The sequence below is a fragment of the Rousettus aegyptiacus genome, unplaced genomic scaffold (assembly GCF_014176215.1).
Source record: "Rousettus aegyptiacus isolate mRouAeg1 unplaced genomic scaffold, mRouAeg1.p scaffold_m13_p_7, whole genome shotgun sequence".
Taxonomy (NCBI): Eukaryota; Metazoa; Chordata; class Mammalia; order Chiroptera; family Pteropodidae; genus Rousettus; species Rousettus aegyptiacus.
In genome coordinates this window covers 14,622,988-14,650,073 of record NW_023416310.1, presented here as the reverse complement: position 1 = coordinate 14,650,073, position 27,086 = coordinate 14,622,988, and the positions used below count along the sequence as shown (strand labels likewise).

Sequence of the window (27,086 nt, the reverse complement as noted above, 5' to 3'; positions counted from 1 at the left end):
TTAGAGATTATAATTTGAGATTTGATAGTCATCAGCATTTAGATGACATATTAGTTTACAGAGTTGCCATAACTAGGTACCACAAACTGGGTATCTTAAACAACAGAACTTTATTGTCTCACAACTCTGGTGACAAGAAGTCCAAGATCAAGGTGTCAGCAGAATTGGTTCCTTCTGAGAGTCTTGAGGAAGAATCTGCTACACAGCTCTCTTTTAGTTTCTGGCAATCTGCCAATTCCTTGGCATGTAGAAGCTTCAACCCAATCTCTGCCTGCATCTTCAGATGCTACTCTCCCTGAGCATGTATGTATGTGTGTGTATCCACATTTTTATATGGATACCAGTCAGATTAGGGACCCACCGTACTCCAGTTTGACCTCATTTTCACTAATTATATCTGCAACGACCATATTTCCAAATAAGGTCACATTCTGAGATATTAGGGGTTAGGATTTCAATATATAAATTTTAGGTGGAGGCAATTCGACCCATAACAGAGAGTAGTGTAAGCTACATGAACAGATGAACACATAAGCAGATGGGGAGTAAAGAGAAAGCCCAGAGGAACTCTGATACTTGAAGAAAACTATGAAGAAATGACTGTAGAGAGAATAATGGTGTTGCTGAAACCAATGGATACTGTGACCCAAGGAGGTAGTGTCCATCAGTGTCCATCACAGGAAGGAGGACAGGATGACCTTGATGAGAGTAGGTTTGTTGTGATGGATGCTGATGGAAAGGAGATGATAGAGAGGGAGCAGATAAAGATTCCAGAGAGATAAGAAGTCATTTATTCAAAGAACTAAGTCCTTGAGGCAGTGGGTGAGGATGTAGTCCAGAGCCTCCATGGAGGAACTGGCCACTGTGACAAAAATAGGCGACACTCTATTTTGACCACAAAGCTACAGCCACACACTACAACATTTTGTGCTGGCAAATAACCACCACAACACCCTTAATATAATTTTCCCCAACTCCCCCCACCGCCATCGCCATGGAGCCACTTCTCAGGAATGCACAGTCACAGCCACACAATGCCACTGTCATTGGAAACCAGCAGTCACAGCTGTCACTCGAGCATCACAAACAACTCAGGAAGAGTTCACCCAAATACCTTAACACATATACCACTAACATCTTGTACATCACACACCAGACAATCGGTCACATGTAAGCCATAATCTCTCAAGAGCATACTGCCACACTGGATACGCAGCCACACAGAATATCCCCTACTGTGTCACAAGTTCCTCAAAACACAGCCACATGCACCGGTCACGATCGCACCCCCTAACAGTATGTTACACTGTATGTTGTCACACACATCTGAGTGCTTGCAGGCAGGGGCACCCACAGCCTCACCACAGGTAAACATGCCTCTTGTACACAGTGGCCTCGCCATCTGTCTTTCTGTAGCTTTGATTGTGTCTCTGTCACACACACACACACACACACACACACACACACACACACAGAGAGAGAGAGAGAGAGAGAGAGAGAGAGAGAGAGAGAGAGAGAGAGAGAGAGAGAGAGAGAGAGCAGGGAGAAAGTCTGGTGAAGGCTGCGAGGGCCGAGTTCGGCGAGTCAGGGCTGGGCGGCTGCCCTGCCCTGGTCCTGGCGCTCCGGACTCCGTCCGGGCCAGGGCGGCGGCTGCAGCCGGGAGGGCGACGTGGAGCGGCCACGTGGAGCTGCCCGGGGGAGGGCCCGGCGGTGGGAAGCGAGACGCCGGCGGCGCACAGCCCCGAGCGACGCCGAAGCCAGTCCCCTGCCTGAGCCTCGCGGAGCCGCCTCAGGTGGGTCCGAACCCCGCCCCGGGCAGATGGGCTGGGGAATCAGGGGTGCCCCATCACAGTCAGCCGGGGACGCGCCGCGCCCGGGCTAGGACCGCGGAGCGGAGGCGGTCTCCTGGGTCTGGATGCTGCAGGCGCAATCCCTCTGCATCTCCTGCAGCTCAGAGGAGTCTGCAGCAGTGGCCTGCGCCTCCGGGCACCTCCAGGGAGGAGGTCGCCCCTGAGAGCAGGTGCAAGAAGGGGTGGAAAGCGAATCCTGAGTTCTCTCTGTGTGATAATGAGATTTGGCTATTATCCAAGTGTCTCATTTGTCGCTCTGGCAGCCTTAGAGAGAGGCGGGGCTAGCAGGAGTATCATCCTCTTTTGACAGATAAAGAAAAGGGGGACTTGGGGAGGAACCCAGGTGATCGTCCAACTGAAAGTGGCAGGATGGAGCCTGCTCTTAGGTGTAGGAACCCTTTGGCCTCTTCTCTTGGGAGGCGGGCACGGGGAGGCACGAGAGACACCAGAGGGATAAATTGATAAGGGAGGGGATTCAGTTCCAAGTACCTTCCCGAGAGGATTAGCCAGGAATGGAATGGATGCCCTGTGAGGTGCTAGGCTCTTGTCTTGGACAGTCAAGTGGAGGCTGAATGACCATTGACAGAGATGCTGTGGAAGAAATTTTTGGACTGGGTGGGAAGTTATGCAAGATAAAAGGTCACTGCCACATCCCAGAGTCTGAAATACTCGGGGAGCATCTGCTCACTTTCAGCTGTTTAACCTATTTCCCATTTAGGAAAAAAAAAAAAAAAAGTGCAACTGGCTGTCAGCATTAACTTAACCTATATGCTCCATTGCATCTTCCCCAAGCCCCTACGAAATAGATACTACTATCCTCTTTTTTCAAAATGAATATCCCAGGGCCCAAGATGTTAAGACACCTACCTAGACCACACCGTTAGCTCAGTGAGAGGCAGGATTTGATCAGAGGTCTAACCCCCAAGGCTGGCTCTCTTCTTAAGCTTTGGTGCGAAGGTTTAAAGAAATTGGAATGGTGGGTCATTGTGAATGTGAGTATGTGTGTGTGTGTGTGTGTGTGTGTGAGAGAGAGAGAGAGAGAGAGAGAGAGAGAGAGAAGTATATGACTAACTTTACTGAATTAACATCATAACTTAAGTGACAGATGTGCCTCTCATGTGATCATTAGGGTAAATTATGTTTACATATGTTATGGTTATAGGAAATGATTAGGAACATTTTATTTGACAGGCAGTGGTTCAATAACTGATTGATTTCTGTTGCTTACAAAAACTTTGAGAATGCTTAGAAATGGGTGTGAACAAATCACATCTCACACCTCACCAACTCATTACTGGAGGTGCCTTAGCCTGACTTCCTTTAACTAATAGAGAGAAGTGGGTTACCTGTACTATAAATGTCACAGTTGGAAGCATTACTTAAGAGAATATTACTTAGATGGCACTAAAAGTCCACATGCACTTATGTAAGTTTGTGAAGTGGACTACAACCAGACGCCAAGGTTGTTGTGAGGGCCCAGGATACTCAAGGGAGTAGGTGGAACAACTTGGGCAAAAGTGCTGAAAAGTGAAAGTGAAAAGTGTATCAGGGGACTCCGCTAACCCTTTTGTTCCTGTGATGGAGCACTGGACGTTGAGTCTAAAATGATGGCTCGATAACTGATTGTTGAAGGCCTTGAATGCCCTGGTGAGGACTCTGGACTGTAATAGAAATAGGGAGCCCTTGAAGGTTTTGGAGTGATGAAGTTCAAGCAAAAGAAAATTAATCTGATGTGAGTATGGGGAGCTCTTTAAATGAAGAAGATAGCAGAGGCAGGGACAAGAATGAGAGGCGACTGCATTAGTTTGTGTAAGAAGTAATTCATTATCCGCTTCATAGTCACTGTAACCCTGGGAGATAAGTACTCTCTCCAGGATACAGATATGGTAACTGAAGTTTAGTGGGGATGATTAACGTTCCCAAGGTCACAGAGACAGTGTTTGGTGGAGCTGGGATTTGAACCTAGGTCTGGCTGGTTCCAAAGCTGTTCTCTGTGCACTGCACATACTAAATGGTTGCGTTAAGTGTGACAGATACATAGGACCAAGAGAAGGAGAGTGATAGTAATTTATGTGGGCAGGGTTCAGGACCAGGAACATACTATTCAGGGTCCAAAGCAAACATGAGATTAAGAATTTCAAGACAGTGACAGTAGAGCATTAAACTAAGCACAGAGCAAGACCCTGTGTGGCTGCACAGGCACACACTCATGACACTATTTCTAATCACTGTAAGAACTTAACAAACCATCTCAAAACGTAGCAACCAAACATAATGGCTTTGACTTTGCCCAGGAGCGTAGTCTGGACAGGGTTAAGGAGACAAGCACATTTCTGCTCCATTCTGTGTTGGCTGTAGAATCCTAAAGTCTGGAGGGTGCGATCACCTGAAAGTTTGCTCTCTCACCTGTGAGCAGCTGGACACCAGAATGACGGAGGCTCTTCAGGCATCTCTAGCTTTATATGGTTTCTCCACATCGTCTTTTTAGCATGGAGACTTCAGCAACACCGAATTTCTTCCGTGGCGGCTCAGGGCTCCAGAGGTGCATACGTGTACATCCTAATCTATGTGGCCTTTTCTAACCCAGACCTGGAAGTCTTGCAACATCATTTCACCTGTTCCTTAGAAGTGAGTCACTAAGAACAGCTCATACACAAGGGAAGGTGAATTAGACTCCAGCTTTTGTAGGAAGGGGTGTCAAAGAATTTGCAGACCTGGTTTTTAAACCAGCACAGTTGGCCTCACAAGTGAGTAGATTAGTGAGATCTGATGAGTGTGTCCCCTTTAAGCCTGAAATGTTACCACTAGAGGTGTTCTTTGTCCTCTTTTAAAAGGCAACTGCCTGTGGATGATGTATTAAGCCTGGATAATAGGTTTTGACAGCTCCGAGGGATGTAAATTACTCCAGTGCCTCCTGTTGGCCTAGGTCTTGGCAGTAAGTAGATGGGGAGGAGAAAGCAATTTGAGAGTGTCCAGGTGTGGAGACAAGGAGGGTGGGTATGTGTGAAGCCACTACCAAGCAGTCCTGGAAAACTTCTGGAAGGAAGAAGGCCTTATTGTATAACCAGGCATTGTGCTTTACACATCTTTGTCTCATTTAACCCTGACCATATGCCATGAGGGGTTACGGACAGAGAACCTGAAACACAGAAGTCACACAGCTAGTGAGTCGCAGAGCCTGGACTTGAATTTAGGCAGCTCGAGGTCAGGACCCAAACCCTTAATCTTTGGGCTGTGCCACCTGTTCCTTAGCAATTTTGTATTTCTCTGCCTTTCTCTTAATCACTGTTTTAACATTTACATCTTTTCCTACTTACAAATTTGCAAGCTTTAACAAAGAAAAAAGTAAGTAATTCTACTTTATTTTATTACCCTATAAGATAGTGCCTCATATATATAGTAGGTGCTCAATAAATATTAAAGAAATGAATGCTGTTTATCCTTAATTCTACAAACTTATGTTTAAACTTGCCTTCCCTGTTGATGCTTGCCCTCCTGGTCACTCTCCATGGGTTGCTATGGAGATTTCTGTCTTAAACCCCCAGCTGAGGCCCGGGTGATGATGAGCTCCACAACAGTGAGAACTCAGGTAGTCTTGAACCCTAGTTGCATTCCCAACAGTCCTCTATCATTTGTCTCCTGGAACTTGATTAATGGTGTCTTTCACGGTACAGGAGTTTAAACTTTGATATATTTGAATCTCTTCATTTTTTTCCTTTAAAACTTATGAGTTTGAAATATCTATCATGTTTAATGTCTCTGTCATATGATATGATTTGCTTAGTCATTGCCTAAACGTAAGATGTTCAAGCTGTTTACATTTCTTTGACTAATATCAATAGCATAGCTATAAATATCTTTACAACTTTTTTTTCCTTTTGTGTTCTTCCTTACGCGATCCCCAGGATGATGTTGTTGGATCAGAATTTCATGGCAGTTATGACACATTTGCAGATTTCTCTAGAAATAGTTCAGGTTTATAGTTCCTCAAACAATATAGGTTAATATTCACTGATTCAATTTATTTAATGATTATAGAACTATTAAAATTTGGCATTTCTTTTTCCATTAGTTTTGCTGTTAAGTTTTTCTAGGCAATTGGTTATATTGACTAACTTTTCAAATTCCTTCTATTTCTGTAGATATGTCCCCATTATCATTCCTAATATTGTTTATTTGTGCCTTTTCTCTTTGTTCTTAATGAAAATTGTCAGAGATTTGTCTATTTTTATTAGTCCGTTTAAAGAAACATCATTGTTTGGCTTTTTGGCTCCTCTCTTTTATATTATCCACCTCTCCTATCTTTTCTTATTTCCTTTCTTTTAATTTCTTTAAGTTTATTCTGTTTTACTAACTTCTTGAGTTGGAGGCTTAACTCATTAACTTTTAGTCATTCTTCTAACCTTTTAAGTCAATCTATTTTCCTTCCAATACTACTTTAGCTATATGTCTTGTTTTGATGTATATTTTTCCAATATTATCCAATTCTAAGTATTTAACAATTTCCATTATGTTTTCTTCTTTGATCCATATGTAAGTGTATCTTTTAAATGTCCATATATATGAGATTTTTATATCATTTTTGTCATTGATGTCTAATGTAATTGCATTTTGGTCATATAACATAGTGTGAAACTAATTTTTTGATATTCATTGAGCCATACTCTCTGGCATATTACTTATCAGTTTTTATAAATATTTCACATGTGTCGAGAAGAATATATATTTGCTAAGTGATTGAAGTGGGGTTCTCTGTTTATTAGTTCAGGCTTATTGACCGTTTTATTCAATCTCTACATTCTTATTAATTTTTAGTCTGTTTAATCTTTTAGATACTGAATGAGGTATGTTAAATTCTCTTATCATGATGGCAGATTAGATTTTTCTCCTCATAGTTATGCCAGGTTTGGTTTTTTTTTAATATTTTATTTTTCTTTAAAGCAGTTTTAGGTTCACAGCAAAATTGAGAGGAAGGTAGAGAGATTTCCTATATATCCCCCCATATTCGCACATGCATAACTTTCCCCATTATCATCATCCATCACCAGAGTGGTACATGATGAGCTGGTGAACCTACACTAACACATCATAGTCACCCAAAGTCCATAGTTTACCTTAGGATTCACTCTTGGTGCTGTGTAGTCTATGGGCTTGGACAAATGTATAATGACTTGTATCCATCATTGTGGTATCACACAGAATATGTTCACTGTCTTAAAATCTTCTGTGCACCAACTATTTATCCCTTCCACCCCCAGCCTGTGTTCTAGCAACTACTGATCTTTTTACTGTCTCCATAGATTTGCCTTTTCCAGAATGTCATATAGTTGGAATTATACAGTGTGTAGTCTTTTCAGACGGGCTTCTTTCACTTAGTAATATGCAATTAAGATTACTACGTGTCTATTCATGGCTTGATAGGTCATTTCTTTTTAGAACTTAATAATATTCCATTCTCTGGATGTGCCATGGTTTATTGATGCACCCACCTATTGAAGGACATCTTGGTTGTTTCCACATTTTGGTAATTATGAACAAAGCTGCTATAAACATTTGTGTTTTTTTTCGGACATAAGTTTTCAACTCGTTTAGCTAAAGACCAAGGAGCACAATTGCTGGATTATGTGGTTAGACTATGTTTGGTTTCATACAAAAAATTCTAAGTGTCTTCCAAAGCGGCTGCATCATTTTGCCTTCCCACCAGCGATGGACGAGAGTTCCTGCTGCTTCACATCCTCGCTGGCATTTGGTGGTGTCAGTATTCTGGATCTTGACCATTCTAATCAAGTGTAGTGTTATGCTAGATTTTGTTTTAGATTTTTTTAGGCTATGTTATTAGATACACACAAGTTCAGAATTATTATATCTTCCCAGAGGAGTAAACTTTTGTGAATTTTGTAATGACACTCTTATCTATAATAATGCTTTTCACCTTAAAGTCTAATCTAACTTCATTAAAACTAAATCAGTTTTCTTTTGTCTAGTATTGCTTTATATATCCTTCATCCATGCTTTTGCTTTCAACATTTCTGTCTTTATTTTTAGATTAAGCTCTTGAAAATTGCATATAACAGTGTTTTGTTTTATGTACATTTTGATAATCTCTAGTTCCTAACTGATAAGTTTATATATATTTTTATGATTACTGACATACGTGGATCTATCTTTACCATCTTATTTTATGCTATTTGTCTACCTTTTTAATTTAATTTTTTGTCTCTCTTTTCTCTTTTCCTGTCTTCCTTTGAATTTTTTTTTTTTAATTCCATTCATTTTATTCTGTGCTGGTTGGTGGTCATACATGCCATTTCTGCTCTTTTAGTGGTTATCCTTAAAATTCTTATATGCATATTTAACAAAGTTGGTCAGTATGTCTATTCTCTTCCCAAACGATCTTCCTTACTTTATATCTTATTGTTGTCTAATATTATAGTTCCGTCCACATTTTGCCCCATACTTATAAATATTAACAAAATTAACAATAAATATTAACATAATTAACAGTAAATATTAACATAATTAACAATAAATATTAACATAATTATCATAGTTTGATAGTCTATGTTTGTTTATTTTTTCCCATAAATTTTCTGTTTTTTTCTCACCTTTTTTTATTTTTATTTTTTTTGCATTTCAAACTGCTGAAACCCTAATAGGATCGTTTTCTTTTTCCTGAAATAGATACCTTAGAATTTCTTTTAATGAAGGAATGTTGGTGGTAAATTCTTCGATTTGTTGTGTATCTAAAATTAATGTTGTTCTACCTCATTCATGAAAGAGCATTTTGCTGAGAATAGAATTCCAGAGTAGCAATCCCCCACCCACCCACCCACCCATACTTCTCAACATATTGAAATACAATACTACTATATTCTGGCATCACTGTTGCCGTTAAAAATCAACTGTCAGTCTACTCTTCCTTTTAGGTGATTTGCCTTTTCTTTCTGACTGCTTTAAGATCATCTCTTTTTCTTGTTCTCTAGTTTCACAAAAGCTCTGGGTGTGGATTTCTGTTTATTTAATCTTCCTGGGATTGTTGGACTTCATGGATTGGAATATTAGTGTTTTGCAGTATACTAGAAAAATCTCAACTGTTATTTCTTCAAATACTACTTCTATCCAGTTTTCTCTATCATCTCTTCCATCCTCCATGCCACTTAACCATTTTTTTCCTGTCTTTGATTCAATGAACTTGTGGGGGTTCAGAACTAGTTGCCCCAAGATGTGCTTCTGTGGTTCATGGATTGTTTTGAGCTAAGGGCAACTTTAGCTTCCGGCTCAGGAGAAACTTTTGCCCCTCCTTTGACTAGTTGGAAGAATATGACTTAGGGGCCTTGCCCTAGATGGGAGATGGTTGAGATAATCTCTTTTGACCTGTCTGCAGGGCAAGACAAACTTCTATTTACTGATTGTTTGTTCTTTTTATCCTCCTGCAGAGATCCTCTGAAGCCCCTAAGGCACCTTACCTCCTCCCCGGCTTAGGATGTTTTATGTCGCTCAGTTCCCCTTTATACCTCTGAACCTCTGTGCATGTGGGGTCTCTAACTCTCTCATGTATATGAGGTTTCCATACACATGTATGTATTAAATTTGGTTATTTTCTCTTGCTAATCCGTCTCATGTCTATTTGATTATTAGACCAGCCAAAAGAACCTCGAGGGTGGAAGAAAGCTTGTTCCTTGCCCACGAACAGTATTCTGGATAATTTATTCAGATCTATTTTCTAATTTATTAATTCTCACATCATCTATGTCTAATATATTTTACTCATTGCATTTTTTTTTATGTTTCTCATCCTTAAACTTTTTTACTGGAGTATAATACATGTGTGTACAAAGTGTTAATAAAATAGACCGATCTCCAAGTGAGCTTGCCCAAATAACCAGCACCTAGGTCCGGACACAGAACATGCTAGTACCCCGGAGGCCTGACACTGGTCTGCTCCTAATTGTATTCCTTTCTGACTTCTTTCCCCTCTCCTTCCCAGAGGTTACTGCTGTTGTGACTTCTCATTGTACATTAGTTTCAACCTTGTTTTTTGAACTGTAACTCATTGCATTTTTTAAATCAATCTTTTCTTTATATTTGTATATGTTACATTTGGTCTTCGAATCTATTTGATCATTTTTATGCTCTTACTCCCTTCTCATAGTTGCAAACTTCTCTTTAAAACACATTAACTATGCTTCATATTCTGTGTGTGGTAATTCTACTCTCCTTAGTTTTCATGAGTATAGCTTTGCCTGCTATTGTTTAGCAGGTGTTATTCACAGTGTCTTATTTCCTTGGGTGTTTATGACTTTTTGGCTGTGAGTTCATGCTCCTTGAACTTTACCTATGGAACTTCTCTGAGCGTGGGTTGGAGTTGTGTTCCCCCCGATAAGGCATATATTTTTTTCTGTCAGTCAACTAGGGGTATTATCAACGAGGTACCACTTCAAAATAAATGGTCTGCTTCAGGTTTTTGAACCACAGAGGTAGCATTAATTCAGGCTTTGAATCCACATTAGAGCAGACTTGTTACAAATTCTCAAGGTGTTATGGAAAAATCCCAAATGCTCCAAAAATCAGACCAGTGAAAATCCAAGCAGTAACCCAGAGAGAAAGAGAATTCATTTTTATGACACCGGTGGTCCCAGAAGAGCTAGTGCTCTGAAAATCTGGGCCCTGAGCTTAGGGGCAATTTCACTATTATACCCATGTTGGTATAGTTGGCATGGGCTGATTTACAGACCCCTGAAATTGCTATGGGCTATGGGCAGTTACAGAGCATGGGATTTTCTAACAAGCACTAAAGCAATGCATCTTTTCTAACTAGCACCGAAGTGATACATCTTAAAGAGAGGGGATACATCTGTAAAAACACTAAAAGCAATATATCTTAAGGGGAGGGTGAGTTCTCAATTGACCCTGAGATCTTTGTACTATATAGCAAGTATATTTACAGAAGAAGAAGAAAAAAAAAGAACCGATTAGAAATGTTGGCCAATTAAGTGGGAAATCCTCTTCAAAGGTCGAAATTTTTCTCCCTCCCACTCAGTGCCAAAGTCAAAATAAGTAAGACTCTGTGCTGCCCTTCTTCAGGCAGATTTACTTTTTGTTCACCCTTAGATTGAGGGTTGAGCTATTTGAACCCCAGCTTTACACAGGTAATCTCCCTGTTAGTCTCCTCACATTGGGTGGGCCCAGGCTTTATCTCTGGTCTCCTCTATTGCACAAAGTGCTCAAACTGGTAGCTTAAGTTCACCTGGGGTTTGATTTGGCAGATACTCTTAAGGCAGAAGCTGACGTCAAGCTGCCCTTTTCCCTGGGATTACAGACTTCACTGTACTTTTGTACTCCAAGAGAATTTCTTACTTCCTTGCCAACTCATTGCATTTGAAAAAATGCTTTCTATTTTTACCCAGCTTCGGATTTACTTTCATTGGGACATTTACTCTTATACCACCAGACTAGTCCATCTTTTCGCTGAGGGGTGCCCACTGCGGTGGGACCTCTGAGGGTCTCCACTTACCAGCTGCCTCCCATTCACCAGCCCAAGGTTTTTTCTCCTGGGCGCAACAACTAAAGCCCAAGGACCTGCGTCGGCGGCTGGGGCGCGTGAGCACCTTTGAAGAGGCTGTGGTTTCAGTACCTGTTTGACCACTGGGGAGTTTGGACCAACTATGGAGACCACATCCTTTGGGGCTAACATCTGCATAGAAAGCTGAAAACAGTTTCTGGAATTCTTGGTAGCTTCACCTTTTGTGGGCTTTCATGTTTGTAGCTGCTGCCTCAGGGCAGCTCTGCCGGCATGGCTACAGCCAGGCTCCCACATCACACATCTTCCTGTTAACCAAGATGCTCGCCTGCTCTTTCCCGCATCTCTTAGGAAGCTGACGTCCACCCTTGCAATGGTTCGGAACTTTGTTGGGGGTCATGGAACTCTTTGAGAATCTGCTGAAAAGTATGAACCTTTCTCCAGGAAAATCGAAGGCCAGCCAGAGTAGAGGGCACTGTTTCCAGAAGGTTCCTCACCTCTGTCTAGACCAAGCCCCTGATGATGTCTTCCTAGCGATGGGCGTGGGGTCTCAGGCGTCTGCTTCCTCAGGAACACCCATGAGGGACTCATCAGAAAGTTTCGTGCTCTATGCTTTTGATTGATCCTCTGATTGACTGTTTTCATATCATCAAACGATTGTGTTACCAATGCGCCTACACGATATAGGCCTAAGGGGAAGGTTTTACTTCCTTCACTTTGGGACCCGATTTCCTAACTGTAGGAAGTAGCAGTACTTGGGGCCACTGTTGCTTTGACCCTGGTTTGTTGTGTTTTCAATCCCTACGTGAGTTTAAACCTATTTCAAGGAGTCTGAGCCTCTTTTAATTTGTTCTTGGGTGTTTTTAATAAATACAAACTGACAATCTGCCTCTCTATTTAAGTCTTGGTCTTTTTATGACTTTCTTCATTTCTAATTTGGCCTTTTTCTTAACCTCTTTGAGCTAATTTCCATCTGTAAAGTGAGTGGGCTAAACTGGATCCGATATACTCAAACTGTACTTCTCTGAGCACCTTGGGAGCTGGCAGAGCAAGGGGACTGGGGCTGGGGAGGGGCTCCTGCCCACAGCACTGCTTCCATTAGAGGAGGTTTGCTTTGCGCCCCTTACACACTGGATCTGGAGCAAATTTTATTTTGAGCCAAGTTCTGCAGGTGATTGCTGATGTCCATGTGTGGCTCCTCCCCAAGCAGGAGTCCTGTCACTAGGGATACAGGTAGAGGCAGGAAAAGAAGGCAATCCCCATTGATCCCCCACTCTTTGACAGATGCTTCTTGCCCCTGACTCCCTAACTCTGTTCCTAGGAAAGAAGTTACGTGTTCCAATTCCAGGAAGGATGTTGTCGATGAGGATGTTAGTGCTGCTGCTGCTCCCCCTGAGTCTGGCTGCTCCCAAGGATGGAATCATGAGGTAATGAGGTTCAGAGGGCAGGGTCAAGGGCCAGGAGCAGGGAGAGTCTTGGAGAATCTGAAGATGTCTCTGCGAGGCAAGAGGCCTCTGCATCCCTTCTGCATCCACTTCCTCCTCTACCTTGTGCCTGTTAGAATGTCCAGTGCACAGTGGGTATGCAACACATATTTGCTGGACTCATTGGGAGCCGGGATCTCAGTTCCAATGCCGTGTGAAGCACAGGCATGAAGCCGTGGGCCAGGGAGGAGGCTGTGGTCCTCTTATCAAGACCTTATAGTGGGAACCCCGAAGAAACAGCTCATTAACAAACCATTTCTATTTGTGTTTGCATAGCTTTCTTGTACCTATGCAGTGTGTATTTTGGGTGGGGTAGGGAACAAATACAGGAACAGCAGCAAGGGTTGGCAGCAGTGACAATTGCGGTAGCAGCTCCTGCCAGCTCTTTGGAGTCACAGGTCTGGATTGACTTGGGCTTTACCCGGAACTGGGAGCAAATCTTGAACTTAAGACTGACTAAGAGACCCCGAGCAGATTGAAACTTCAAAACCAACATATGTGCCTTCAACTTGGAGGGAGAAAAAGAGTCCATGTTGTGTTATGGAGTAAGATGGGTCTGCATTAAACCTGCCTCTAGGTCTCAGCATCAAAGTAAAAGGGTCGCCACGATCCACATTGTCCCGTCCACCATTGCAGTGTTTCTTGGGTTGCCAACTTGTGTCTACTAGATGTGGCTTTGTCTGGCCTCTGTCTACCCAGATGTTTTATGGGGCTTTTCACTTACCATCCAAGTTAAGAATCTGCAAACACAGAGTCTGAGAGAATAAGAGTCTGCCTCTGAGGAGACTAGAAGGGCCTCCTCCCCATAAGGTTTTTGGGAACTTGGGGGAACAGCTCCCTTTGGGTCTGGGAAGAGAACTGCCAGGAGCTTTGGGGTGGAGGACTGGTAGGCAGGGCCCTCAGGGAGGCTCTTTGTACGGCTAATCCTCCCCTCCCTCCTCCAGGCTGGACCCTGAAATGCAGCAGCAGCCCCTACCCAACCCCTTCCAGCCAGGCCAGGAGCAGCTCCGGTGAGAAGGCTGGGCTGGGGTTTTGAGGACTAGGCCTGGGGCTGCAGACTGGCCTCTCATGAGCTGATTTTCCACTTTTCTGCCAGAATTCTACAGAGTTACCTAAAGGGACTGGAGAGGATGGAAGAGGAACCAGAGCACATGAGCCGGGAGCAGGGTGAGGGGCTAGGTTGATGGGGCCCGGGGATGGGAGGCTCAGGGAAGCCAGAGCTGGGACTGACCTTGGGCTGTCCCATTGTCTCCTGTCTCTTCTACCTGCCCCCAGTACCACTTCTGATCCAGTTTCTTTTCCTTAGTTCTCCTCTACCTCTTTGCCCTCCATGACTATGACCAGAGTGGACAGCTGGATGGCCTGGAGCTGTTATCTATGTTGACAGCAGCTCTGGCCCTTGGAGCTGCCGACTCTCCCACCACCAACCCGGTAAGCCCTGCTGGATGGGGTCTCTTCTCCCATGAGGCATTGGGGCTTTGGTTTTTTTCATCATCACTCTTTTAGTGAATCCCAAGGAATACACAAAGCCTGCATGACAAGGATGGGTTGGGGGGTGGGAGATGGGGTAGTGTTGGGAGGGCCAGGGCTCCTAGAAACATCTTTGATCACTATAGACCTCACGACCACTGTGTGCTTCCACAGGTGATCCTGATAGTGGACAAAGTGCTTGAGACCCAGGACCTGAATGGGGATGGGCTCATGACCCCTGCAGAGCTCATCAACTTCCCAGGACAGCCCCTGGAGCTACAAGATGTTGGGAGGCAGTCTCTGTTCACTGAAAACTCACCAAGACAAGAAACACAGGAAGCTCTGGGCCCCAAAGAAGAAGCTGGGGGACAAGTAGAGGCCAGAAGGGAGTCCCTGGAGCCTGTACAAGAGGCTGAGGGACAGGCAAAGGCTGGAGGAGAAGCCCCAGTCCCTGAAGTGGAGGCTGAAGGACAGGCAGAGGCTGGAGAAGCCCCAGTCCCTGAAGTGGAGGCTGAAGGACAGGCAGAGGCTGGAGAAGCCCCAGGCCCTGGGGGGGAGGCTGGGGGACAGGCGGAGGCCAGGGACACTAGAGAGGAAGCCAAAGAGCTTCCAGAGGAAACACTGGAGTTTAAGAACACCCCAAACGGGTTTGAAGTTCATGCTATTCAAATGGAGAATGATGAGATATAAATGTTGAGAATACAGGTTTGTATCGCTAGAAGTCTCAGTGCTAGAACATAGCTCCAAAGGGGGCTGTGTATGTTGGGACAAGGACCACCTCTATGTCCCCTTCCTGGCGCCAGGGGGTGGCAGGTCTTCCGGTGCAGCTCAGGGAGACCTTAAGTTGAGATGACCCAGACAACCAACCAATAAAGCTTTAGGACCCAGGCAACCAATAAAGAACTGAATGAACTCATTCCCCTGGACCATCTATCTACTGTCCAGCCTGCCCAGACCTCAGGGATGCGGGGGGTTGGAGACTGGACCGGCCTCTTGCAGGAGCAGGGATTCAGCTCTCTCAGTGTTCCCAGATGGGGCTGAGACTCAGCAGAGGCCACAGCCAGCTGCAGACAACCCAGGAAGAGAGCTCAGCCTCTCTCTGGGGCCCAAACCCTCCTGTTTCCCCGTCGCCTAGTATTCAGACACCCAGTACCCCTGCAGGTCAGGGCAGATCTTCCCCAACACCATAATACTAACAATAACTACCACTTACTGAGAGCCTTGCACATACCAGCATCATGCTGGGCATTTTATATATTGTCTGATCTTATCCTCACAATAATTCTATGACCAGACATAATTAGTTCCCTTGGACAGATGAGGAAATTGAGGATGCCTGAGTTTGGTACTGTACCCAAGGTGACACAGCTCATGAAGAAGCAGATTTGAATTCAGGTCTGACTCCAAAGCCCATGCTCGTCATGACATTTTGTTGCCTCACACACTCTGCCCCAAATCCCCTGTGGGAACTGGCTAACTCCAATATACCCTCAGTCCTGGTCTCCCCCAGGGACAGCAACAATCTGTGTCTGGGGTCATATTTGTGGCTGAAGAATCGCCTTAACTACAAGGCAGCTCCAAAAGTGAGGCTTTTGGGCTTTGAGGCAGTCACTGGGGAGATATTTTTGGACTGTAAAGGCCCCACCATACCAGAGAGTAGTAGGCTCTTTGCCTCTGCCTGTCAAGTGGGCTGAGCCTGGGCCACTCCTGGGGCCCCAGGACTAGAGTCTTGTAATAGTACGGGGGCCCAGAGGAGCTTTTCTCATGATTTGTGGTTATTTGGAAGGTTCCCTGGAGTGCAAGGAGTTCATGTCCTCCCCAGTCAGAAAGGCTCCCAGTCACTACCATCTTTGAAGGGAGCCTCCATCACCACGGGCACAGCTGGTAACAAGCCTGGGACACTTTGCTCTAGTCTAGGCAGCCTCTCCTCTGGATTTGGGAGGGAAGGTGAATTAGAGAAATGGAGAAAAAGGGCAAAGGACTGTAGCATCAAAGCTCCCGACAGCCCTGGCCTGAGCTGTTTGGACATCAAGGACAGACAGACTGCCAGAAGGAAGCAAGCTCTGGGGAAGGAGATTTATTTGCTCTGCAGCTCTGCAATATGGGATGCCAGGCAGAGCCCTCCCATGGCCTGCATCTGCCCAGGAGCAGGGCGGTCCAGATGTCAGGCTGGACAGAGCGGGGGAGGCCGGTAATGTGGGCCTCCTGCCACCGGGCACTCACACAATGCCATCGAAGCCCTGCAGGCCACACTTCTTGCCAGCCACTTGGCAGCCAAACCTCAGTGCCTCCTGCATGCTCTTCCCTGGAGGGAGGGACAGTCAGTGGCTGGATCAGCCTTGTCTTCTGGGCAAGGCCGGGGCCCCAGTCCTGTGCCTCCTGCTGAGGTACTCACCCTGGGACAGGCTGAAGATGACGGAGGCGTTGAAAGTGTCTCCTGCCCCCAGAGTATCCACCACCCGGGGTGGTGGGAAAGCATCGGAGTGGAGCAGCCGTCCATCAGGGCCCAGGGCATCGGCACCCTCCTCAGCCCAGGCACAGATAAGGGTGGCCCTGCAAGACCCTCCATTCGGCTGGGTGCTTGCCCACCCCTGGCCCCCAGCCTCATTCCTCCTCCCCAGCGCAGACCTCGGAGTCCAGGCACACCCACTCCACACACCCAAGGCCTCTTCCTGGCCTCCCCCAGCTCACCCTTTCTTCACACGACTATACAAGCCCTTTAGGGCCTCCACTGCTGACCGGAACCCCAAGTGCTTGGCCACATCTTTGCTGACAAACACCTGTGGGCAGTGAAAGAGAGGCTGACCATCACCTTAACTCTAGTCCTAGCTCAGTCACTCATATTATAACCCCATTCCTCCAACATAGCCACCTAAATCCCCAACAGAGCATCTCATCGCCTCACAGAAACACATTTGCATGCTCGCTCAAGATATATCAGAATAGGGCCCTGTAAATTGTGACACACAATCCTGGTCTATTTGTTCTAAGACCAAGGCGGTTCCTCACAATTAAAAACCCAAAGCGAGCCTTGAGCGCCATCTTGGGGTGAAATCCACCACGGCCAAGTCTCCAGCACTCAGAAGCTTTTTTGTTTTGTTTCTTTTCCTCACACAACTATGCCCTCTAGGTCTGGGTTCTTCATCTTAAAAACAAAGGGGTACGGGCTCAAAAACCTCCTCGACACCAGCTACACGTTTGAATCACTGGAGAGAGTTCTGTTAAAAAATAAAATACTTTGGCCCAGGCTCACCCCTACCAATCAAATAACAACAAGGGTGGGGCTCAGGCATCCAGCTATTTTAACATGCGGCCGGAGTGGAGGACCAACCAGCTTCCCTCTACGATGCTAGGATTATTACCCAATTCCATTTACATCCAGCCCTGCCCAAATTCATCTTGTGCAAGTCCCCTTCCCATCCTCCTTTGCCCGCTAGTGGCACCCACGACCTGCCACCCACCCGGAGCTGGAGGACACCTCAGAAACAGTCCCACCCCCTCATGTGACAGAGACGACTGAGGAGGGTCGGGGAGGAGATGCTTCTATGCAGGCTTGCTCTGTGACTGGCTGTCTTGACCCTGTCCAAACCCTCCGGCCACCCTCATAGCTATGCATCCACTAAGGTAGAAAAAGTCTTCTTGGTCACTGCAGAGGTCTGTGCCAAAGCCCAGAAGCGGAGGTCCAGCCTATCTGCTTTGCCCCACTCCTGCCAACACTACTGAGCCATGAATAAGCCATTCCAGGTGTGGCAGGCAGGCCAAGGGAATACTCAGGCTCCTTTTTAAGAATCGAAAGAGCTGGATGTGGCAAGGAGAAGCCGCGTGGGGTGCTCACCACGTCTCCATAGCCAAACAGCTGGAACAGCTCCTCTCGGGTCTTCTCCACCTCCACGGACACCCGGATGTTCTGCCCTGGAGGCTGCCTGGCATTGTGCCGTTCTATTCGCTGCAGCATCTTCACCTGCTCCGGTGCGTTCCGGCCCTGAGGCAGGGCAGGGCAGCTCAGGACCAGCTGGGCACTGCCCAGCCATCTGGCTCATTCTTCCCTCCCTGCTGGAACTCTGGGGGAAGGGGTAGAGGGACCCAGGGAGGCTCGGCTGGAACCCCCTCCTCGGTCTCAAATTCTATGGCTGTCATGGACCTTGCAGACCTTATCAGACAGCCCCTGACCCATTTCACAGTGGAGAAGACTAAAAAGTAAAAGATTTTTTCCTAAGTACCTATATTAAGTTAAATGATAAGGCAAGGAGTAGAAAACTCAGGACTTCTTGGGGTTTCCTCCCACCCAGACTCTAAAACTTCTCTTGCAATGAAGATTCTAGTTAGGAGGTGAGTCAGGCTTCCCATTCCTGCTTCCCCAGAGGTCATGGGTCAGGCCTCCTGCGGCCAGGCGCCTGCTGGAGTCTGGAGGAGGCGAGGCAGCCGGTAACACAGAGAGCACTTTGCCTGGATCCAGCATCCTGCTTCCAGTGCCTACATTCTGCTGTATAATCTTAAGTAAGTCACCCAGTCTTTGTGGGTCTTAGTTTCCTACCTGAAAACTTAAAGAAGGATAGAGAAAGGATGAGAGGGGTTGGAGCCATTGATCTCTAAGGTACTTCATGGCTCAAAGAAACCAAGGAGGCGAAACAGGAGGGGGGCCTGGCAGCTTGAGCCCCTCCGAACACAGGTAGGGCAGGGCTTGCCTCAATGTGGATCCACTTGAACCGGGTCAGATCAACCTTCTCAAAGTCCGCAGCAGACACATCTGGCAGGTTCCTGAGTCACAGGATGGAAGGACAGAGAAGAAGGGGCATGGCGAAGTGGGCCAGGGCCAGGATCTCCAATGGGCTGCTGGGGCCCCTACGCCTGGCATTGTTTGCAGCTTGGCAGGAAGCTGGATCTGCAGCACAGGCTTCTGAGGCTCAGCTCCAGGACAGACCCTGTCCCAGGCTGAACACACAACTACTCCTTGCCCCGTTTGGCTTCATCCAGACAGGTAATAGTTTGCTAGGGTACCCCTACCTGTATTTGAGGATGTGATAGTATCTAAGAGCAAACAAAACTGGAGCATGTGTCAAGGGGCCAGGTCTGTGTGCCTTGGAGACCACATCTCCAGGAATGCCCTAAGAACATCAAGGACCATAATTCCCAGAGTTCTCCTTGACAGCGCGCGCGCGCGCGCACACACACACACACACACACACACACACACACACTTCCCGGCATGCAGTGCCCTAGGAAACTACAAAGGTCAAGGCTGCTCTGCCTGGAGCTCAGGTCTGGTCCCACTCACTTCTGGCACCCCAGTGGTGACGGCACCACTGCCCTGAGTTGGGCGGCTGTGTGTTGCAACCCAGAGGTTAAGGCTGATGCTTGAGGACAAGTTTATGTTTGCCTGACTTATGGTGGAGACCCAAAAGGGTCCGCCTTGACCCTCCTTGGCCAGAGGCCTAAACACGGCAGACGTTCTCCCCGCTGTAACTGAATCCTTCAGCCGCTTCACTAGCTGTGTGACCAGGGCCTTTCTCGGGCTGCTTTCCCCACTGGTAAATGGAGCCAAAACCCCCAGCCTCACAGGCCTGTTGTACTTGGAGGTAATATGTGTGAATGTGCCTGGACTGAGGCCAGTAGGCAAAAACATTTCTCCTCACCGCTCCTCTCCCTCCCTTTCTGTGAATACCCATGTTGTGTCCTTGATCAAAGTCACTACAGATTGTTGCTTAATGGGCAGATAACTAGGATTTTGCCCAATGTGAAGGTTGCCACTAGCAATGTATGCCCACCCACTCATTCACCGGGATACAGTCCAGGGATCATTGGCCATAAGCTTGTCCGCAGATGACTGTCCCTCTCCCCCAGGTTCAGTGGTCATGCTGGGCAGTAGGGATGGCCTGAACACAAGAGCAGCTGAGTTTGGACCTTTTCAACCCTAATATATAGTAGCTGGCACACCTGGGTTCTCAGGAAACTAAACTTCTGAGATTCTTCAGAGAGGAATTGGAAAGATGAGGAGGGTCTGCACCCACAGGGCCTCTCCCAAGGAGCTCGGACCCTAAAAGGATTTCCCTCCCCCCCAGGTTAGCACCACATTGGATGACCCTGATCTGCTGACCCAGGGTTCCCCTTCTTTCTGTGTGGTGTTTGGTCCGCCTTCATTATGCTGGGACCTCTTATCTTTTGTGAACACCCTAAACCCCAGCTCCTTGGTGCCATGCTGCAGGCTGGCGACTCTGGGGCTGACCCTGGAAATGGCACCAGGCCCCCTTTAGGGCTTAAGATGGTTTGAATCACATCCCCCATTTCTCTATCCTCAGAACAATTTCCCCACACCCACACCCACACCCACACCCAGGCTGCTGATTGACTAATTATGGAAGAATCACATCATAAATTACATTTTGTACAGGCCTGCCCGCCAATCCTTGATGCCGAAGGCCAAGTTGCCAGGCAGAGCAAAGCCCACCCCTTCCCACCTCACTTCTCCCCTAATTGAAAACAATTCGGAAATCACTGAGCAGTTTGGCATAGGGACAATTTCTGATATAAAGAGAGAGGCCACAGAGAGTGGGCAGTTGGGATGCCCATAGTGGCACGTAAGGGAACTGATTGGTGGGTGTGGTAGGGTGAGGCCAGGGGGCCTTACGTGTCATAGAGCACAATGGTACGGGAGCCATTGGAGTTGTTGACGATGCAGCAAGAGCACGGGGTCTCTCCCCTGCTTTGCCAGGCCACCTGAGACACGTCGACACCCCGTTTCCTGAAGTCAGCCACCAGGAAACTTGGGGTGGAGCCCGAGGCAAGGGAGGGGCAAGGAAACACAAATTAGAGGCTACCAGTGGCCTGGACCTTCTGCAGGGGTAGAGAAGGGTGCTGGATCACGTGGGTGCTGAGCACCCACTTCTGAGAGAAGAGTCCTGTCCTGGGGGTTCGGCGAAGGCGGCGGCAGCTGACGACGTGCAGACAGGTGTACAAACCTGTTGGCATGTAGGATGGTGCGGCTACCACTGGCCTCATTGATGATGACTGTGGAGATGGGGACGGAGCCCGTGGTCTGAGAGACCGTGTAGCGTAGGTCCACGGAATAGCGACGGAGGTCATCCAGGACAAAACTGCCGGGGTGGAGTAACCCGGGGGTGGCGTAGTTCAACAAAGGTTTGGGCACCGAAGGGTAGCTGGCAGGGCCACAAGGGACCCAGGGTGCAAGCGGGAGGGGCGAGGGGGGGGCTGGGGATCACTGGCTGTGCGAGGAAGCAGGAATGCATAGGCTGGCAAGAAGGACACTAAGGGACATTCTCTTAGGTCCTGACTGAAACAATCTCCAACCCTGATACTGTCTTTCAGTTTGACTCAAACTGGAAAGGATTTGCTCATGTTCATAAAGCTAGCTGGGGTAGCTCTGGGGCCTAGAACATGTGCCCTATTTGAAATAAGCAGGTGAAGGCACTGTGACCTGGTTTCATGCAAAGCCGAGGCAGAATTAATAATTACCAAGGTGATACTTTGTCCCCCAGCTGCCTTCTGCACACTCATCCCCTGGCACTCTTCTCTCTGAAGTCCCTTCCAGTCCTAACATGAGTCCCCTCAGCCTACACCCGCCTCCGTGATGTGTTGGAGCATCACGCTGCCTTGGTGGGCCTGCTCACTGCCCTCTCCTCTCCTGGGAGACAGACCCTCCAAGGCGGCGAGCTGGATCCCAGTGCCTGATGCCTCTCAGTAGGGGCCTGGTTCAGGACTCTTGCCGAGGGTCCGAGGATCCGTCCAATCAGAGTGAGCAGGGGGCAGGAAGACTGCACCCGCAGAACAAGGGGGCCGGCCCCGCCCCTCCTGGCCATCTCTGGAAACAGCCATCTTGTGTCCAAGAGCTGGCACTTACGCCAGTCATCCAAACATCATCCCGGCTTCTCTCACTATGGCTGGACCCCACTTATGGCAACACCATAGCTGGGCGATATAGATTTGTATAAAAGTGAAAAGACAATAATGCTGGGAAAAATAGAAGGCAGCAGGAAAAGGGGAAGACCAAACATGAGGCGGACTGACTCCATGAAAGAAGCCACAGGCAGGTGTCGACAGGAGCTGAGCGGGGCTGTTGAGGGTAGGACATTGTGGGCACCGCTCAGAGTCGCCAGGGGTAGGAGCTGACTCAACGGTATGTCACACACACACACAAGTCAGGACATCTGTCCTTGTCTTACACCTCAAGGATCCCTTAAGTAGTGGCTTTCCCACAGCGTAGAAAATACAGTTTGGTATGCCGGATAACTTTTTGCACCCACAATGCCTGGCACATGGCAGGTGCTTATTGAATGTTTGTCAAACACATGGGGAAAATTCGGAATGGCCCACCCATCAGTACGATTGTTACATAAAGGCGGGTCCACTACCTTACTAGCCAATCTTATCTCTAGGTGGGAGGAAAGGCAGCTGTTGAAAAAGGTTAACAAGCAACCAGCTGTTGGCTCCAGGTCCCTCAGTCCCATCTCATAGGGCAGGCTCTCTCGCCCCCAGATTCGCTTAGTGCCAGTTCATCAAGGAAGGTCATCTGGCTGCAGCTCAGGGGGCTGGACTCTGGCAGCAGACCCCCTCAGACCAGGGTTCAAAGGGCTGTGCTTCACAGGCCAGCAACCTGGCAGCCCGCCTCAGTGCCCACAGTGGGCAAAGTGTGGACCTCACCTCCTGATAAGCGCATGCTGAGTTGGGGTCAAAGGGCTCTTGGGTCCCTATGGCAGACAACGTGGGGTCAAAGGGCTCTTAGGTTCCTGCAGCAGCTGACATGGAGAGAGCATATTGGCCACTTACAAGCTGCAGCCTCAGAGCCGACGAGCTGGGAGGCATGGGTCTGGGCCCGGTTTGAGCACATGTCCTTGGCCAGGGTGTTTTTGCTGCTTCAGGAATAATGGGGACATCACCACTGGCCCTGCCCCCTTAGACGGGGAAAGAAACTGCAGGCCTGAACTCTCGGATCATGGATGCTGGACATCCCTGAGGGAGGGCAGATACAGTATGTCCCTAACTGCCTTCCGCCTCAAGCACAGCCAGGATAAGGGACGTAAGAAGGGCAAAGTCACATCCACCACAGAGTCTGTCGGAAGCAAGGAAGAAGGTGAGGAAGCTGCAGCAGGCTCCAGGGAGTGGCCAAGGAAACAGGCTGTGGAAGTGAAACCTTTCAACAGGACGAGAGTTAACACCTGAACAGCAGATAAACCACGCCAGGGAGGGTCTGGGACGCTGGCACTGTCTCCACCGCCTCCCACCCGTTTCTGGTGGCCACAACCATTTCTTACAGCCCACTCGCCCAGGGTTAAGACTTCCGACTCCCCCCACCTTGCTGGCAGGCCTCCCCTGCTCCCTCCTCAACTCACTCAGCAGCGTGGCCAGGGGCCAGAGAGCCCATGAAGGCACAAGGGGCTCCCAGCAGGGAGAGTACGGTGCAGGAGTTGGATGCGTTGCCTCCACGCTGCCATCTCTGGGACAAGCACCTGCAAAACACAAGGACGGTCCCTGCAGCTCCAGCAGGCTGATTCCGGGATAAGGAGGGCCGACCACAGGACCCTGGGCAGGGCCACGGAATGGAAAGCTGGGAGAACTCCCTCAGAAAGCACCCAGGCCAGCCTTCTCATTTTCTAGATGGGCAGCTAAGGCCCAGAAAAGAGCAGTAGCTAGGCTGAGGACCAGGTGTGTCACCCCGGCCTAGGCTAAATTCAGGTTTGCAGTGATTAATTTCTATCTTCCACCTATTATTATGGCATTAGGAAAGCACTCACTCAGGTCCATCACAATTCGAGGGTTCCAGTCCCTCTGGGTTATACATCTATCTCAGTCACAATGGCCCACCTCTCCCCTTGAGGGCTGGATAACTCCAAGTGCTGCTTCCCAAAGGTGTCAAATCTACTACCTGCTCCTGTCTCAGGGCTTAAATAATAATTCAGGTTAAAATGATAGGACAGGAAGTGAATCCGAACATTGTGATCATTTAAGAAGTGAGGGTTGGGGGAAGTTAACTTTTGCTATATCAAAAGTTAAAAAAGATTATTGGGTGAAGACCAGTTTTTCTCCATCTTTTTAGTTTTTTTTTTTTCCAGCTTTATTGAAATATAATTGACATATAACATTCTGTAAATTTAAGACACACAACATAATGATTTTATACACACACACACACATGTTGGAAAATGATTACCACAATAAGATTAGTTGACACATGCATGACATCATATAATTACCTTTTTTTCTTTAGTTTTTCTCCATCCTTACGGAGCACAGAAAACGAGGCCCTATGGACAGCCAAAGTGCTCTACAGGGGAGCAGAGCCATGGGTCTAGGGGTGGGGGAGGTAAAGGCTAGAAGGCAGGGGGTACTGAGAACATGGGAAGGGTCTCTTTAGAGAGGTGCGTGGCTTAGTGCTCACCTTCAGAACCAGCCCCAGTCAAGGTGGGAGCTAGCTAACATGAGTAAGCTCAAAGGAAAGAGGCGCTCTGGGTCTTTCCCAGCCCTGCACTGTCCTTAGAGGACCTGAGGCCCCAGAATGTGCACTGTTCTCCTAACTCCTCACTGTGCACTCTGTCCTTGACCTCGATAGGTGGGTACACCCTGTGTCTCTCCCCCACGGCCCCTGCGCCTCCGGTAAGAGGGTCTACCTCTGGCAAACTAAGCAGTCCAAAGCAAAAGGTCAGCTTCATGAGCTGGGCAGCAGCAACAGGACAGGGAGCACAGGAGATGACGGAGGGCTGGAGCACCAGACTCGGGATCGAGAGGCCTAGGGTGTGATGCCCGCTCTGCCGCTCATTAACAACGTGGCCTTACAAAAACCATTTGATTTCTCCACATTTTCCTCATCTGTAAAGAAAAGATTTGACTGGTCTTCACACACTTCCCGTGGGCTGCTGTGAGGAAAATAAGTGGCAACACACGTGACAGTGCTGGATGAGCCCAAAGCCTAAGGAATGTCAGGTCTATCCCCTATTAACCTCACGGCCATCGGCACTGCGGCACAATCTTGAACTGAGCGCAATCTTGAAATGGCCTTTTAATTAGTTTTTGGATGATAGCCAAGGAGCAATTCTTCTCGGAATTCTAATCACTGGACTTTACCAAGAGAAAGACCTATATTCCACCCACAGAAATGCCTTCTTGAGATTACAGTGTAACGGTGTGAGTCTTATCAAGAGTAAATATAAGAACAAACAAATGACTAACTTCTACCAGATGACTGAGAAGGATGTTTTCCATTATATTACTCACTGACTTTTGTGAAAAGGACTTCTGGGAAACTCCCTTTGGAATTTAGCACCGGAGAAAAGATGTGGTGGTACATGCACCAGTTCTATCCATAACCCACAACATCTTCAAAGTTGCCTCCAGTGCTGGCCAAGCCCTGAGCTATACAGCGAAGCTCAAATACCATGGCTTTAAATGTTCTTGAACAGTCTAACTATACATACTTCTTACTGTAGGATACCTTAATTTTTAAAAAATAGATTACACACACACACACACACACACACACACACATATATATATAAAATAAATTAGAAATAAATGCTGGTGAGAGGCAAGTGCATAGGTTTTGTTGTTAAAAAAGAAATTGGTCCTGCGGGTACTAATTGTGTGCCCTTGGATAAATCACTATGTCTCTAAGTCTCTACTTGCTTATGGGTATAATAGAGATAATCATACTTGATACAGTCCCAAGGATGAAATGAGAATTGGCGAACACAATGCTATCCGAAGCCTGGGTATGAAGGCCTCACTAACGGCCTCACGGCTTTCCGGCTTTCACCCGGTCTGGGTCAGAGGGCTCTGCAGCCCTGAAGTCTTGGCCGCCAAGAACAAACACGGGGCTGCAGCGACCCCTGGGGTTTTCAAGGGGCCCGGGGGCCCCTACCTGCTGTCCATGTCCTCCTCCGGGTACTTGTCCACCACATTGATGATGTCCAGCACCACCAGCCCCACACACAGGATCTGCTTCTGTTCCATGAGGCCGTTTCTGCTCGCCCTGCTGCAGGGGTTTCTCCTGCGCTGGCTTTTATCCTGTAGGATTACCTTCCCGCTCCCCCGTGGCTGCCTGGCTCCTCCTCCGCGTCCCGAGCTCCTCCTCCAGGGAGCTTCCTGTAGCGCTGAGAGGTGCAGTGGGGTGCAGAGAAAGCAGGCGGGCCCTTGCTTCCCACGCCCACCTACCCAAGCGGGCCTGGGAGCGCAGAGCCCCAGATCTTGGTCCACGGCTTCGCCTTAGCAAGTTGGCCCAGCAGATGGTAACGCCTCCCACTTCTTGGCCTCAGTTTCCTCACTTGTCAGACTGACGCGGGGCTAATGCAAGCCTCTCTAAAGCACAGCTAGGCAATCTCATGAATGCAAAGAGAAAGTGCAATAAAAAGACGCCCCTTCCCCCGCCCTCTCCTGCACCGGCGGCTCCCACTCCGCACCCTAGACCCTTGAGCCGGTCTCGCAGCTGCGGAGGGTCCCCACAAGCCGAAGCGATGGCTCATGAGGTTGCAGCTGCTCAGACCGGCCCCCAAGGCCCAGCCAATCCCGACCCCAGATCCCGCCTCCGCCACGGGAGCCCGCAAGATGAGAGACAGCGGTCACGTGACGAAAGACAGCGCCCAGCGCCCCCTGGCGGACGCCGGCAAGACTGGCGTGACCATGAAAAGAGTCCCGCGAGGGCTCTACGTCGCTGACGCACCTCGTGTGGCCCGCGTGTCCGGAGCAAGTGCGGGCAGAGCCGTCACGCGCAGAGCGGAGGGCGCGACCTGGATTCGCAGCCAGGGGCTCCCCCATCCT

General features: G+C 48.0%; 2 protein-coding genes across 5 annotated transcripts; one reads left to right on the top strand and one right to left on the bottom strand.

Annotated features, from left to right (window-relative positions):
• The first annotated feature begins 1,529 nt into the window (after positions 1 to 1,529).
• CGREF1 (cell growth regulator with EF-hand domain 1) lies at positions 1,530 to 15,232 on the top strand. Of its 2 annotated transcripts, XM_016129059.2 has the most exons (6): positions 1,530 to 1,793; positions 12,692 to 12,797; positions 13,799 to 13,864; positions 13,951 to 14,021; positions 14,161 to 14,285; positions 14,499 to 15,232. In XM_016129059.2, the coding sequence occupies exons 2-6, from the start codon at positions 12,724 to 12,726 to the stop codon at positions 15,012 to 15,014; spliced, it is 852 nt and encodes a 283-aa protein (XP_015984545.1). In that variant the 5' UTR covers positions 1,530 to 1,793; positions 12,692 to 12,723; the 3' UTR covers positions 15,015 to 15,232. The 2 variants fall into 2 exon arrangements, with proteins under 2 accessions (XP_015984545.1, XP_015984544.1); XM_016129058.2 differs by lacking the exon at positions 1,530 to 1,793 and having other exon boundaries at positions 12,518 to 12,797.
• Positions 15,233 to 16,384: 1,152 nt separating this feature from the next.
• On the bottom strand, positions 16,385 to 26,697 carry KHK (ketohexokinase). 3 transcript variants are annotated; one of them, XM_016129062.2, is made up of 8 exons: positions 26,191 to 26,697; positions 23,669 to 23,785; positions 21,281 to 21,415; positions 19,010 to 19,082; positions 18,160 to 18,306; positions 17,016 to 17,104; positions 16,720 to 16,877; positions 16,385 to 16,629 (listed from the first exon to the last, which is right to left on the bottom strand). In XM_016129062.2, the coding sequence occupies exons 1-8, from the start codon at positions 26,280 to 26,282 to the stop codon at positions 16,544 to 16,546; spliced, it is 897 nt and encodes a 298-aa protein (XP_015984548.1). In that variant the 5' UTR covers positions 26,283 to 26,697; the 3' UTR covers positions 16,385 to 16,543. The 3 variants fall into 3 exon arrangements, with proteins under 3 accessions (XP_015984548.1, XP_015984547.1, XP_015984550.1); XM_016129061.2 differs by lacking the exon at positions 21,281 to 21,415 and adding an exon at positions 20,950 to 21,084 and having other exon boundaries at positions 26,191 to 26,677; XM_016129064.2 differs by lacking the exon at positions 21,281 to 21,415 and having other exon boundaries at positions 26,191 to 26,689.
• Positions 26,698 to 27,086: the final 389 nt, after the last annotated feature.